The 15,535-nt window shown below is 50.3% G+C and overlaps 1 protein-coding gene across 1 annotated transcript in view; it reads right to left on the reverse strand.

Moving 5' to 3' along the window:
• Positions 1–2,080: 2,080 nt before the first annotated feature.
• The window catches only part of LOC117581090 (proteoglycan 4), an 18,637-nt gene continuing 5,182 nt past the window's right edge, over positions 2,081–15,535 (reverse strand). Inside the window, exons 3-7 of the mRNA XM_034267976.1 lie at positions 6,381–6,510; positions 5,136–5,250; positions 4,398–4,558; positions 4,194–4,333; positions 2,081–4,093 (exon numbers count right to left, since the gene is read on the reverse strand). Coding sequence (XP_034123867.1) covers positions 2,240–4,093; positions 4,194–4,333; positions 4,398–4,558; positions 5,136–5,250; positions 6,381–6,510 — 2,400 coding nt within the window. The 3' untranslated portion in view covers positions 2,081–2,239. The remainder of the gene's footprint in view (positions 4,094–4,193; positions 4,334–4,397; positions 4,559–5,135; positions 5,251–6,380; positions 6,511–15,535) is intronic.

The raw sequence follows: 15,535 nt of genomic DNA on the forward strand, positions 1-15,535 counted from the left end.
AAAACCAGAACCAGAACCGGGCCATTGGAATGCTCAAGTTGAATGCCCGAAAATGCACGACGACTGCCTGGCAGGAACGGGGAACGAGCAATCTGGACAGGATTCCAGATGGTGCTGGGAAGCAGCTACACAAACTATCGACTGTAATCGAATTTGTATCGAAAAGTAATCGAAATGTGAAGCAACTTCCAGCTGAAGGATCTCTGGCAGGGTATCCAGCGAGTCGGAGAACTTGCTGCCAGCTTAGCTGGGGCTCGCACTGAGCTGGACGTGGACCGTGTCCGGTGGTTTTCAATTTACAAAATGCGCCTCGAGCCGCTTTCCACGCGTCCACAAGCACAGCAGACAGACAGCACAAAAAACGAGAAAGGAAAAACGAGCACAAAAAGCACAAATGAAGTAAAAATGAAAATTGGCATAAAAACAGAAAGAGGAGGTCCGGCCAGCCACAGACCGCGACCGAGACAAGGCAGTGACAAAGCTTTTAGCCATTAAAGCCTCCACTTGCAGCAGTCCGGTGGGTAAATCCAGTGCCCAGTGCCCAGTCCCTCGCTGGCAAAACAAAACCCCTTGGCATTTGTAATTTCTTGCATTTTTATTCATAATTCATTACTTGGTTTATATTTATACTATTTTGACTGCATATTTGTGTCGATTTCTGGGGCCACATCAAGGCGGAGACCCTGAATCTGTGCTCATCCGTTGGTTTGGGCAATCGCGGCCCGTTATTCTTAAGTACCTACAAATATTTCTCTACATCAAGTGTGCTCTCGTTTTCGCTGCTCCTCGGGGACTCGGCACCCATCTCCACGTTTTGGGCCTTTATTTGCCTTTGCCTTTGCCTCTGCCTCTGGTTTCGTGTTGGTTTAATTTTAGCTTAATCTTAAGTGTGCTCGGCTCTCGGTCGGAGTAACCTTCTAAAAATTCCCAAAGTGTGACAAACGGCCTCTCGTTCACAAATTGTATTTGACTATTTTCACGCACAAAAAAAAGTGTTCTATGTCGTATCCTTTATCCTTTATCCTTTATCCTTTATAATTTATAGTTTAATATTTAATTTGCTTGTTGGCCTCCGTTTTTGGGACTTCGCTGTACTTTGCTTTGGCATTGGAAACCGGAAAAATGCAAGTGCAATCTCATGGAAAATGAAACATAAAATACTTGGACTCGTTTGCACAAGAGCGCAGCGGTAGTGGAGAGAGTGAGTGAGAGCCAATGGGAAATGTGATCAAATGTGTCTCAGTAATTGCTTCAGAGTGCTTCCCTCTGCTCTGTCGCTCTGTCGCTCTGTCTGCTCGTCGCACAAAGTACACCGAAGTCCACACAAAAACAGAATCCCTATCTGTATACTCGTCGCACTGCTGGTAAACAACACACACAAAGTTATGTTTATGCTTTTGCTTTTCATATTTTTTGTTTTCGTATTTATCGTGGTTTAGATTTGGCCTCTGCTGTGCACACACACTAGCTCCATCTCCATCTCCATCTCCATCTGCTTCCTCAGCCTCAGCCTCAACCTTATCCTTGGCTTCCATTTCTCGCTTTTGGTGCTCCTTCCGGGTGAAAAATTGACATATTTTGTGCTGAAGCTGAAGCTGAAGCCGAAGTTGAGTTTTCTTTTTGGCTGCTTTGCGTTTCCGCTTGACTAACAGCTTGGATTTCCGGCATTTTCTGGCTAAGACAGAACAGAACTGGGTGGCTCCCGGGCTTGCCGCAGACAAACTTTTGGCCAGAATGTGCATATAGATGATGATGATGTGGATGTGGATGTGAATGGGAATGGGAATGCGGTGAGTCAGTGGCAGGGACAGGGGCAAATGGCTTGGAATGCAATTGCTTCGAAGGGGTGTGGCCGGGGGGGACAGCTGATTCAATTTGCTGGCGCACCGAGCTCAAGCTCCAGCTCTCTCGCACTCACTTTCCTTTTGCCATTCCTTTTGCTTCATCTCTTTCTATGATTTTGAAGACCAATTACGTGTAAAAGTTGTTCGGTTTCTTTGGCGTAAGGGGAGGGAGTGGGTGGGTGGGTGGGGAGGGAGGGAGGGAGGTATCAATGCTGCTTGGGGATTCATTTGTTTGTCTGTGTGCCGGAAATGTGTGTTAACAGTCGCTGTTAAGGCTACGATTACGGTTACTGGGGAGCGCTGTCGCTGTGTGGATGCTGTGTGGAGTCTGTTGCTTCTGCCTGCCGTTTGCCCCTCCCCCTCCCTCACTCACTCTCTCTCTCGCTGTTACTGCTCTATCCCAGGATCTTCTTGAAATAGCTAACAGTTTCCGGCTTTGTCAGCGAGCGTCGTCGATTGGGCTTGAATGGCGCCTCGGTTTCCTCCTCCAGGAAGTTGTGTCTTGTTGTGGCTGCCTCTGCCTCGGCCTCGGCCTCTGCCCCGTCCTCTGAGTACTTTTTAGCATGCTTTCCGGCTGAAATTTCAGTGGCTTCCTTTGCAGCAACTGCGTTTGGCTTCAATGTCTGGCTGCTGGCTGTAGTTGTTGTTGGTGTAGTTGTTGGTGTAGTTATGGCTGCTTCAGTTGTAGTTGTTGGTGTCACTGCCTTTGGTGTTGTCTTTGCTGTTGTTGGTGTCACTGCCTTTGGTGTTGTTGTTGGTGTAACTTCCATTGGTGTTGCCGCCTTGCTAGTTGTTGGTGTACCTGTTGTTGTTGTGCCAGCAGTTGTTGCATTTGCTGCGGTTCCCCTTAAAGTATTTTCCATTTCTGCTGCACCAGTTGTTGTTGTAGCTTTTGTTGTTGTAGTTGCTGTTGCTGTTCCTGTGGCTGCCTGTTCCTGTTTGCTGGTGTCGCTGCCTTTAGCCACTTTCACTGCTGTTCGCACCTCCACACTTTCCGTTGTACCTGCTGGCATTGCTGCTGCCACTGTTGTTGTTGTTGTTGTTGTTGAAGCCACTGTTGTGTCTGTGTCTGCTGTCAGACCCGTTAATGACATGACTGTTGACGTTTGCTCCTGCTCCTCCTTTGTGGCGGCCTTTGTTCTCGGCTCTGCTGTTGTGGATGTTCCTGTTGCTGTTTCTGTTGCTGTTTCTGTTGCTGTTTCTCTGGCTGTTGTGGTGGTGGTGGCATGTGCTGGCTTATGGTCGCCGTGATCGACATGCTCCTGGCTGGCATGTCTGGCTGGCGGCACATAATGCGCCTTCACCAGCAGCATGGGTGGTATGAAGTGTGAATTGTCCGCGGACTCCTTCACATGCGTGGCATGCATCGTCTGCATCGTCTGCTGCTGCTGCTGCTGCTGCTGCTGCTGCTGCAGTGTGGAGCCATCGTCTCCGCTGTGAGGTTGCTGCTGCACAGGATGCATGGGATGGCCCAGGTTGTTGCTCTGTGGCAGAGGCGACATCGGGCTGTGGTCCATTGTTGCTGCTGCTGCTGCTGCTGCTGCGGTTGTTGTTGAAATTGTTGGCACTTTGGTTGTTGTTGTTGTTGTTGGCATTTCAGTGGTTGTTGTTGTTGTTGTTGTTGCTGCTGCTGTCACTTCTACAATGGGTGGCATGGTGCGCAGATCCTGTGGCAGGATCTTCTTCTTGTGCGGCAAGGGCTCAAATATCTCATTGGAGGCATCGCTGTTGCTGTCGTCCTTCGCCTCGGCCATGCTCGGTGGCAGCTGCTCATCACTCAGCGCCGGCTGGTCCCCCATCATCATCTCCTCCATCAGTCGCTTGCTGGTCGTTGGCTTCGCTGGCTGCTCCTGCTCCTGCTTTAGCTTCACAACAAAGTCCGGGGTGTTGGCCTTCTTGGCGGACTTCTTCACCGGCTTGGGTATCTCGTCGGGAATGCGATACAGCCCGGAGAGCGACACCGAGCCCGGGGCATCGGCCTGCATGAACTCGGCCAGACCGAAGCGCTCGTTCAGCGGGAACGGGGCCAGAGTGGGCGCCAGCGGGGGCGCCACCTCAATGTTGATGGCCATGCCCCGTCCTCCGTTGTAGTTGGGCAGCAGATCGATGTCGTTGTTCTCGTTGTTGTCCGTGGGAATGTTGTTGATGATCTGCAGCGACTTGAAGTGCGAGTTGGTTATGTCGTTGATCCGCTGCGCCTCCAGCCGCTCCTTGGGACAGATCAACTTGCGCACAGCCCGATCGCGATCCTGCCGAGAAATCAGATTAGACATCAGCATGCGCAGGGCGTTTCCTTGGCTCGGGAAACTTGGGACGTGGGAAAGGAGAAGGGGGACAGCTGCCACTCACCTCCTTGCCCTTGCAGGTGTGCCGCAGGAGGCCCTCCTCCTGGCAGTTGCGGATGAGCTCGATGCTGGCCGTGTCCGCCATGTACTGCATGGTCAGGTTGGGCATGTCCTTCAGTATGCAGGCATCCGCCCAGCTGGGAACTAAATAAAGCCTCTCAGCTCCCTCTCGCTTCCCTCTCTCTCTCTTTGATTTCTCTTCTCTTACCTGGCATCTCGCACAGAAAGGAGGCCGTCTCGGGTCCACCGCAGCGCAGCGCGTGCCAGCGGTAGTCGCGTATGGGATCAATCACGGCGCAGAGCGGGGCATCCATCAGCGGCAGCGACTCCGCCCAGTAGCCCGTGTCGGCCACGAGGGGACGCGAATTACTGTTAACACACAAGAAAACAAAATTACAAATTGGTAATCGTAAACTTGGTCATTTTTCATATCATTTGTGGTACACTTTGTGGCATTTTTCATTATCTAAGCACTTCTTCGAGCTTCGCATGGCTAGCAGCCAGCTGACGTTCTTGCTGACTCTCCCGCTGCTTGCGCTGACTGCGCTGCTCGCTCTTACTCTCCCGCTGCTTGCGCTGACTGCGCTGCTCGCTCTCACGATCCACGCGATCCACTCTAGCTACTTACACGCTTCGCACACAATTCCCGCTCAATCGCGGCTGCATATATTCCACCGTTCACGTATTCTTTTTCTTTGCACTTCTTCACTGCGTACTCAGCCTTGGAGTTTCTCTTTAACTTGGCGCACAACTTTAACGGCACCATGAAACGAAGCTCGAAACACACAGAGTCCACACGTGCGTTATGGGCACATGTCGAACCCTTTTGTTTTTGCTTGTTGTGACACAATTCCCGTTTTAGGTGGCTGTTTGCTGTTCTTGCTATTTTTCGGTGTGTTGCTTGGGCGTGGATGTATGTAGATGCTGTCTTTGGGCTACTACTTACGACCACATAAAACGATCCGAGTTCTGCGGTCGCATGAGACCAATCCAAACGATGTCGTTCACATCCAATTCCCTGAGCAGGTCGCGCGTTGCATCGAATTGAAAACTGTTGTCGACTGTTGCCAGCGGCCGGCCCGCACAAAGAGAGAGAGAGAAAGAGAGTGTGAGAAAGAGAGTTTGAGAGTGGTGGGAGGGAGGATGGGGTGGGGAGCATGAATAGTTGGAATGAAAACGGGACGAACCCAAATGGTTTTTATTTGTTCTGCACAAGACAACAATTTCTATTTAAATTCGCTTGCGTCTGTTGTGTGTTGTTGGCTTTTATTTGGGTTGATTTGTGTTGTCAGGAGAGAGGAGGAGCAGGACGGAGGGGCAACGCCCACTCCCAGTGACAGTCACAAATTGTTTACAAAACGCTCGTTGGGAATTATTTTATATATTTTATTTTTGTTTCTGTTTCTGTTTCTGTTTGTCGATTGTTGTACCTCTCCCCTCCCCCCCCCTGCATGTCTGGCTTTGGCCTGGCAACAATTATGGACTAGGCCCTGGACCAGCTCCAGTCTCCACTGTGACCAATTCGCTTGCCAAAAACAATGGCCAAATGGAGTGTCCGTCCAATGATCCCTGAACTTTTGACCCTATCACAAACAGCAGCGCCGACAGCGAGAACAGGTCGCAGCCACAGTGGGCAAAAACCGGCAATCAAGCGGCACCAGAAACTTGAAAGCAAACTTTGTTTGCACAAAGAACTGGCTGTTTGGCCCACTGTGCGCAGAGCCTCTTGCAGCTGATCAGCCGTTATCTTCCCCCGACCCCAATCTGCGCCCCCCTGGCCCCTGGCCCTGCAGCGACAGCATTTGTCAGTGGGATTTATGGTGCCATGCGGATGGGCGGTCGCTAGGGCGGGGGGTTCGAGCTTCTAACGGTATTCACATGAACAGAAAGGCGTGTGGCTGACTCTCCTCGTGGCCTGTGGCCTGCGTCGCTTTGCTGTCCTCAGCCCTCAGCCCCCTTTTGGCCTTCGCTTTTGTCACCCAGAGCGCCTCCACAGCTGCCTCCTTCGTGCTTCGTCCTGCGTTCTGTGTTCGCTGTCACAACAGCTGGCGGACATTTGTCCGTCCCTTGGCACCTGCTCCCACCGAAGCTCAGTTGCATTCCACATTTCTGCTGCAGCAGAATGGCAGCCTGTGTTTGGCTTTCATTAGCTGCTGGCACCTGCAAGCCTAGTCGTCGGGCTGTCGCTTACCTGTCACCAGATTGGCATGATGGAACTGGCAGACGGCATCCGCCTCGAACCAGGAGATGCGATCGCGGAAGAAGCGATAGAAGACATTCAGGCCCTCCTGCGGCATGGTCCAAGTGTTGCTCACGTTCACCTGAAAGAGCGAGGGAGAGTGAACACGTTGCGTATACGTTATGCATTAAGCGTTTACATTTTTAATGCCTCACGTGGATGCGGAGAGGTTGGGTTTGGGGTTGGGGAGCCACACACAGAGGCAGCCGGTCGTTGGGGAGGATGTAAAATCTGCTTTTGAAGCCTGTCCCCCATATATTTCATTAGAGCAGCAGGCAGCAGGGGGCGGTAACAGATGGCACCAGGCGACAGCAGGAGAAACATTCCCTCAGCCTCAAGAGAGAGATTCAAAAAATGTTCTTTGTAGCACAGCCGCGTGCCTGAGCCTGGCACTGAAACAGAGCCTAGCTGCCGCTCCTTGGGAATGGAGTGACAAGGCACCGACTGCCGCTTCTACATTAACTAATTAGGCTCATACATGCCTAACTACATCATACATACATAATACATACACAGCTACACATGACTCGAGACTGAAGCAGGAATTTCAATGGGCTTTACGCTACCCTCTGGCATCGCCAGATAGTTTTTATTTCCTGGAGTGGCTGCCATTAAATCGGAATTTTTAGCCTTTTCAAGCAGCCACTTCCCTGGCTCTCCCTTTTGTTGATGTATTCCTGAGTCTGAGTGCGAATTCCTCAAGCAGAGGGGCGGCATTCTGGCCATAAATTGTGGCAATCGTTTTCCGCTGCTTCGCTTTTTGTGTATTCATTTTTTGTGCTCTGTGCTCTGTGCTCTGTGCTGGCATTTCATTAACTTAATTAACATTTCACTGAAAACTGTAGGCAGCCACAAAATAACAAATGCAAATGGGAATTTTTGAACACACAAAAAAGAAAACACAAGCACAGAGTGGACAAGTCGATTATCAGCGCTTTGGGGGCCATGTAACTCTACATCATGTAGATGTAATGTAGATGTAACAATGCGAGAGAGAGAGCTTCGTGTGTGCTCATCAGCCTATCAATTATTCAGCGAAAATCGTTGAATTCATAATTCAATTCAATTACGAGACGAGAATTACAGAATGCAGAATGCAAAATGCGTTTCATTGTCCGTGAAATTGGCAGCTAAGTGCAGTGGCAAAGGGATTTGGACATGGACTGATGACTGCTGCTGCTGGAATTGTTATAAATATTTAAAGATCGAGCGCAGCCGGGGGCATGTGTGCCGAGATTTGAAGCTGCTGTCAGCAGCCCGCCAGTTGGCTCTGTTCCCGCTGTCTGTTGACTTTGCCTCTTCCATTCTTTCCTTTCCTTTTGCTTTGTGTCGTGCTTTTTGGACGCTCGGCAGCTTGATGGGCAAACAGTTGAGTTGCCACCTGCCAGCTGCCACCTGCCTGCTCCCTGGGTTTTCTTTGTTTGCAATTATGATGAAGACATCCCCGAGTCCCCGCCTAGACTGCAAATTAAACAAAAGCGGAACTGCGCTGGAACTGGCTGCCGTTTCTCCTTTGTGCCATTGAAGTGCTGGGAGGTTGGGAGCAGCTTTTGCCGAATGCCACAGCAAAGCGTGCCGCCAGCTGGGACACACAACTCCGCCGGTGAGGCCTGGCAACGTGCATGAATCATGAGACACAGAAATGTGATACACACAGGAGCAGGAGCAGGATGTATGCTAATGCCGAGTTTAAAAATCAAATAAGCAGAGGGGAGTGGCAATCCTTTTGGTATCTGAACATATTTTACATGCAGTTGTGGCACGGAGCAGCTGGTCCTGGAATTGTGAATTAGGAGCAATTATGGTGCCTCGCTTCGGCCTTGGGCCTTGTGTTTCGCATGATTTACACTCCATTATGCTGATGAGGCAGCTCTCTGCTCCCCCTTTGCTGCTGCTGCCGCTGCTGCTGCTGCTTATAAATAACACAGCAATGAAATGAGAGCGTGACCCGTGCCACAATGCCATGTCCTTGGAGCAGACTTTGTGGCTGCCTGCCCGCGCCATCCACAACGAGTGTCAGGGCCACGGCAGCTGCAGGGCAGAAATGTATTCAAATTGAAGACAGCCGCCAGACAAGAGCCTGCAACTTTGTCACTCGTGCAGTCAGTCTTCGGTAGAGGCACAGCAGCGCAGGAATTTGCAATCTGGAAAGTCAATCGAGGAGCAACACAGAGACAAAGGAGAGCCAGAGCCAGGGATAAGCATCTGCAATTTGTTGTGCATCGCCTAATCCTTGCGCTACTTTCGAGCATTCACATGAGGATGAGGAAGGCAAAGGCTGGGGCTGGGGCTGGGCCTGTTGAATGGAAATTAAATGAAAGCTCTCCAGCTCGGACCTGGACAAAGTAGACACTGAGGCAGGAATCGAGATCGAGTTCACTTTGCAAACGCTTTCTTTGAGTGAGATTCGTCTGATAATCCCTCACAAGTCTCAGAGCAGGTCGGGCTGCTGGTGGGTCTGGAACAGAAACAAAAGCAAAAATTGTAAGCAAATTATTTTCCAACAATTTGTAGCAACACTGACAGCTGGGGCGCAAGATACTGGCCATGGAGCACGCCAACAAGGAGCGGGGCCAACTTGCCGCACGGAACGCGGACAAGTCGCGAGTGGAGGAGCAGATCCAGCCGCTGGTTGACGAATGGAACGCCCTGAAGGAGCAGCGCCAGAAGAGCGACAAGAGCCTGAAGCGAGTGCAGCTGGAACTGGGTCAGGTGAAGGCGGACAAGGAGCATCTCAAGGCGGAGCTGGAGCAGCTGAAGCAGGAGAACTGGCGCCTGGCCACGAAGCGGGACTCCTCGGACGCTCTGCGGCTGGAGCTGCAACGCATTCGGGAGCTGTTGGAGCAAGCACGAGCGGAGGTGGAGCGCCTGTCCAAGCTGCAGGCAGACACCGTCCGAGACAAGGACATTCTCAGCTACGAGCTCGGCCGGCAGCGCGAGGAGTGCGCCGCACTGAAGAGCAGCCTGCGGTTGGCGGAGAAGAACTCCGAGCAGCTGATCGAACGGCTGCGGGGGCAGAGGCGCAGCCTGGAGCTGGAGCTGCAGTCGCTGCAGGCCAAGATGGCGGAGCAGAGCGGAGATGTCGGCTGCAGCAAGTGTGTGCAGCAGTTGGAGGAAATCCGCAAGCTGCAGAAGCTCAGCAAGCGGCAGGCGAAGCAGGCCAAGCACTCGGACCACGCTCCCGAGCAGCAGGAGGATCTAGTCGCGGAGCTCAAGAGCAAGGTCGAGCAGTTCAAGGCGTACATTAAGGCCTCCGAGTGTCCAACTCAGTCGGCCCAGCAGTGTAACGAACCGCTGGAGCAGCAGCAGTCGAACATGTTCCACGCGCAGCTGCAGCAGGCAGAGGAGAAGTATAAGCGTCTGAAGAGCAGCTACCAGAAGGTGTGCGCAGAGCTGGAGAAGCGTCAGTGCGAAATTCAGCAGCTGCAGCAGGCAGCGGAGAAGCATCAGCGTGTGGAGAGCAGCTACGAGGGGGTGCGCGGTGAGCTGGAGAAGCAGCTGCAGCAGGCAGCGGAGAATCATCAGCGTGTGGAGAGCAGCTACGAGGAGATGTGCGCAGAGCTGGAGGAGCGACTGTACGATATACAGCAGATGAAGCACACCATTGTGGAGGTCCGCGGAAAGATGACAAAAGTGATGGCGAAGAACTCCGAGCTGAACGCATTGGTGAGCAAGTGCCGCCATGGAGAGCAATGCATTGACGACCTGAAGCGTGGCTTTGACGAAGAGTGCACGAACCCCGACTCCGAGCGGCAGTCAATGAACCAAGTGCTGGCCCAGTGGGAGGCGCAAAAGGGGGAGATCAAGCAGCTGAAGACGCACTGGCAGAAGAAGATGAGCGCCGTACAGCACGAGCATCAGCAGGAAGTGGACTCCTTGAATGAGCGTCACCGGGAAGCCATGCAAACCATACAAAACTACAAGCGCCATGTGGAGCGTTTGTTGAAGTACAAGGGGCGCGATGCATCGGCTCACCGTCACCCAAGAGAGCAGCAACAGTAGTAGCGGAACAGAGAGTTCTGCTGCAGAGTTAATTGTATTTATGTGTATTTGGGCCCTCTTATATTTTGATTAAATTAACAAAAAAGTGTAAAAGTGTAGCTGATCAGAGATTCGTTTTCATTTCATTGCCGGACATCAACTGCACTTTCAGTATTCTGAGCCACGCAATTATCGAATTGCCTCCACGGTGCGGTGGCGTGGCCTCTCCCACCATCACTCTCTTTGCGCCCACACCCACCAAAGCAGAGGAACGAACACGCTTGACGTGCGCTCTTACTACTTCCGTCTCACTCTCTCTCTCTCTCTTACAGCGGTACAAGAGTAACTGTAAGTCGACCAAATGCAAAAGAGATTAGACAAACAATAAACCACGCAACAGACAGATCAAAGTGCACTGAGAACAATAAGTGAAATAATCAAATATTAATAACTAAATAAATAAATAATATCTAACAAGCTGATGAATGTTCGTGCGACTTTTGTGAGTATTTTATCAACCTCTGGCGAAAGCATCTGGCAGCAACGGAGTTCCGTTAGGGCTTTGGGCTTAAGAGAAGTTCAAGATTGCAAGGCGCGGATGGAGCTGAGAACAGTGCTGGCAGCTGAGGCTGAATTATTTCAAGTTTATAATTGCAATTGGAACAGCAGACAGCGGACGAATCTTAACGGACAACTTAGCTGCAAGTTTCCGCTGCTCGATAAATGGGAGGGGAGTTGGACGATTGTCCAACAGCAGTTAGTCCAGGGAATCTCAGGCAAATGACAAAGAGAGAGACATGCAAATTGTGCGGCACAAAGGAGATTGAAACTTCCAACGAAATTCTACTGGCAAGGTAGAGAGCAAGCCGTTTAAATCACTTCCATTGGCCAGTGTTGGTAAAGCACACAAACATCAGAGAGAGAGAGAGAGAGAGCGCGTGGGTATCGATGGAAACTTGATGGCGAAACGATTTAAGTTGGCAGAAGGAGTTCTTATTTTTGTTCTCCTTCCTCTTCCGTTTCGGACTTCCACTCACTCACTCCGATGCCCAAACGTTGCATAAACTTTTGCCTAGTGGAAGCAGGAGCAGGAGCAGCCCAAGTCGAAAGTCGAAATCCTGGAGAGATTGAGGCTCTGAGCTCAATATGGATGCACCCAGTCATCCCGAACCCCACCTATTGATATCAGGGCACAGATAAAACTTTGACAGCTTGCGGATTCGATTCGATTTCTAATTAAAAGCGAAAAAAACTTTTGCTATGCAACATTTTGGCCTGACGATCGCAATCGAAAATGTCGCACATTATGGTGGATGAGGTGAAAGGAAAGTGGCAATAAAGTAACCGCAACATGGCCAAATGAAAATTGTGTGCAACGGAGGACACAGCGCCACAGCGCCACAGGCAGAGGCAAAAAGCCAGTAAAACTTTCTCAACTTTTGTCACATTTAATTAACATGAATCAATGGCTCATCCAGTGGTGTGGGTTGTGGGCTGTGGGTTGTCGGTTGTGGGCTGTGGGCTGGATAAAACATGGTGGCGAAAACGTAGAAAAACTTCTCCCGAATCCCTTACCAAGCTCAATGCAGAGGCGCAGGCACGCAAGCCAACAAATTTATTGGGCGGGCTTCCAGCAATAAACTTGAAATTTTCATGCCAACGACTCATTAAACTTGCGCACAGAATTAACAATTTATGTAGATACATATACATATACATATACATATACATATGTACATCTACATACATGTATGTATACATGCACTTTATGGCGCTGTGAGTGTGTGAGTTTTATGACTTAACCGACACAAATTACTTAATGCCGTTTCGTTCTTTATTGTTCAATTATTCAACAAGGCCTGAAAGGCATCAAAAAGTTTAACACACACATTAAACCCTCTTCAGGCTGTCTGTGTGTGTATCGGGGCCTCTCTCTTAATCAGACTCTCTTAGCAGCAGCAGCAGCAGCAGCAGCAGCAGCAGCAGCAGCAGCAGCAGCAGCGCTAAGCAAAAATGCCTCGATTAATGGTCCCACATTTGTTATCAATGATGCCCAAGTGAACGATAATGTTTTAACAACAGAATCAGATGGGGCTGGGCTCTCAGACTCAGGCTTAGCCTTCATCATCGTCATCATCATTATCGTTATCGTTATCGTTATCGTTCTCATTATGATCCTTGTCAAGTGCCATTATGGTTATGGCAGCACTCAGCGGGCGAGTAAAACGCCAGCAAAAAACTTGAAAATCCTTCGAAATTGCCTTGTACTGGTTCACGTACGAGTCTGTCGATAATCCACAACATATTTCATAAATAATCCTCAATAAATCTGAAATTTGTTTCCGCACACTTGCTGGTACTTTTCTCTCAGTGCAGCAGCGCCCGCAAAGTATCATTGAGTGTTGAGTGATGCCATAAAGCATTATTTGACCTGGTCAAAAGTTTGCTGGAAACATTCCGAAATTATCCAGTCTGTCTGCCGCTGCTGCTGCGGGCTCTCTTTAACTGTTGTCTCCACCCGCTCCCGCTCACACCCCTTCTCTTTTGCGCTCTCTCTGCCTCTCTGTTTCTCTTTGTGCCTGCATTTGAGTGATTAACGCCACACACATGTGAGTTGCGTGGGAGATGCTGGGACAGCGAGCACTTTTATTTACTGTTAATTAATTCGTAATGTAATCTCTTTTTTGCACGTTTTCTTCTTTTTGCTCTCAGTTTTTCTGCATTCTCCGTGCAATGGCCAAGCCATGTGTGCCGTGGCCCCACCTGAGCTGCCTAAGCTGCCTGGTGACTGCTGCCTGGTGCCACCTTTTCAGGAGACCTCAAAGCGGCAGCTTCTAATTTGCTGCTAAATGGAAGCGAAAACGCTTTGTTTGTGCATAACGAGGCGTGCAGCGCCCCCAAACAAAAGGAGCACAAGGATACACAAAGGGGAGGAGGCCAAAGGGGAAAGCGGCACTCTCTCTCTCTCTCTCGCTCTCTTTGTTCTTTAGAGCTTAGGGATAGGGGAAGGGGGCTGATGCAGGATGATGATGAAACGACAGCGGACACAAAGAATCCATTGCGACTGCGACTGCGACTGCGTTTGCCCGCATTCAGGAAAAGCAACGAAGGACAAACCTCAGTAGCCAGGCCCCCACCCCTGCCACACCCCATACCAAATGAGGTCAAAGCAAAGGGCAAAGTAGTAGTGGTGGGGTCTTGCAAGTGCTAAGGTCGTTGGTGATGGAGGGGCGTGGTGGCAATCGAGTTGATTACCACGCGAGAGCCGGAACAAAAGACAATGCCCTGGCACCAGCACAGCGTGGGGACACAAAAAAGAGGGGGGGAAACACCACCACTGATGGCGCAGAAGGGCACAGAAGAACCGTCCGTCCACGTGCCAATTGCTTCATTACTTGCACATTTTCAACTCAATGGCACTCTGTCCCCCCAGAGAGAATGTTGTGTAAAGGAATTCCATTCCATTCAGTTACAACCGATCGTTGGTAGTTGTTATTGTAGCCCCAACATCCACAATCCATCCACCCACCATCCACCATCCACAATCCACAAAAATGGTGCCATCTCTAATCGCTTTCGAAGAGAGTGCGCCTGATCTCCGAGCTTTGCTGAGCGTTTCGTCTTAAGAGAACGTTCAACATGAGAGACGCCAGTGGGGCAAACCGCACACTTATGTTGTGCACCTGCACCCCTTTTATTTCTTCATTGAATTACGGTTAATGTGCAGCTTCTTGCAAGCAATCTCTGGCAACACGGACATTGGCTACCCAAGTACAAATATTGTTTATCCACACAAGAACAAGCAAAAGCAGTGTGTGTGTGTGTGTGTGTGTGTGTGTGTGCAGATATCCATTGCGAATGGCAAACATTTGCGTAACTTGGCACCCCGCATCCTGCACCCTGGCAGGTCTCTCTGTCTGGCCTCCTTCGTGCCTGCCTGGCTCACCTGGCCCAACAATTTCTTAATTACGTTTGTCAACAGTCGGGGAATTGCACAGGTGACCGCAGCCGAGCATAAACAGTGCCGTGCCCAAGGGACCTCTCCGCCCGCACTAACAGCCGATGGAGTTGCTGCTGTGGTTTGCCGTCCTAATCCGGTTATCTGCTCTTTGGCTGGGGGTCGTGTCGTGTCGTGTCGTGGGTGCAGGAGGGTGCACCATGGTGGGTGCAATATACATAACACATGAAAGTAAATTGAGTAGAAACTTCATACAAATTTGTATGGCCAATTATATGAGGAAAATATGTTGGTTTCTTGCAAAGTATTTAACAGAAAATGCAAGCAATGAACTGTTGCCGCTCCAAGCTTGTGTTTACAGATAACTGTTAGCGCTCTATGCGAACAGCCCACGCTTACAGATCACTGTTAGCGCCCACTGAGAGCGGCCCGTTGCTCGCTCTTACGATCCACAAAGCTACAAGCTCTGCATATAAATTAAGAGAACATGTTGTTGCAGGCGGCGAAGGTAAAACTTCGCTAAGAGGTCCTTAAGGAATCGAATTCCGATTAACGCTGATTGCCCCAAACGATGCGTCAGCACTACAACAGCAACAACATCTCACGGTTAAACTTTGTCTGCTCTTCATGTGTGTGTGTGTGTGTGTGTGTGCGGTGTGTGTGTGCCCAACCGCTGAAGTGAAGCTGACTGCAAACAGTTTTGCAACTTTGCAATGGAATGGCCTGCTGCTGCAGTGCTCGGGTTAATTTAAAGCGAAGATAACGCAATTATCCGGAAGTTGGCAGTCGAGGAGAAGGAGAAGGAGAAGGAGGAGGAAGAGCAGGAGGACAGCCGCAGGACGTGTGCTGGTGGAATTCGTGCCGAAAACTTTCGAAACGACACAGGACACGAGGCTAATTTCATAAATTAAACACAAAATTAACACGTCTCCAGAACGGTGGAGAGAATCAACAGAGAGAGAGAGAGATAAAGGGGCAACCTTTGCGCTTTAATTTTCGATCCAACATGGAACTGCCCCAGACAGATATGCGGAGAAATATGTTTGGATCCATCTGTCTGTCGTTCGCTTTTGCTGCTGCTAAGCTCAGAGTGGAGCAACAAATGTGTCACCTGAGTGTCATGTGTCTCGGACCCGTGCCAGGAAGACTGACAGCAACTCCCCCCCCC

Source organism: Drosophila guanche, unplaced genomic scaffold, assembly GCF_900245975.1.
Source record: "Drosophila guanche unplaced genomic scaffold, DGUA_6, whole genome shotgun sequence".
NCBI lineage: Eukaryota > Metazoa > Arthropoda > Insecta > Diptera > Drosophilidae > Drosophila > Drosophila guanche.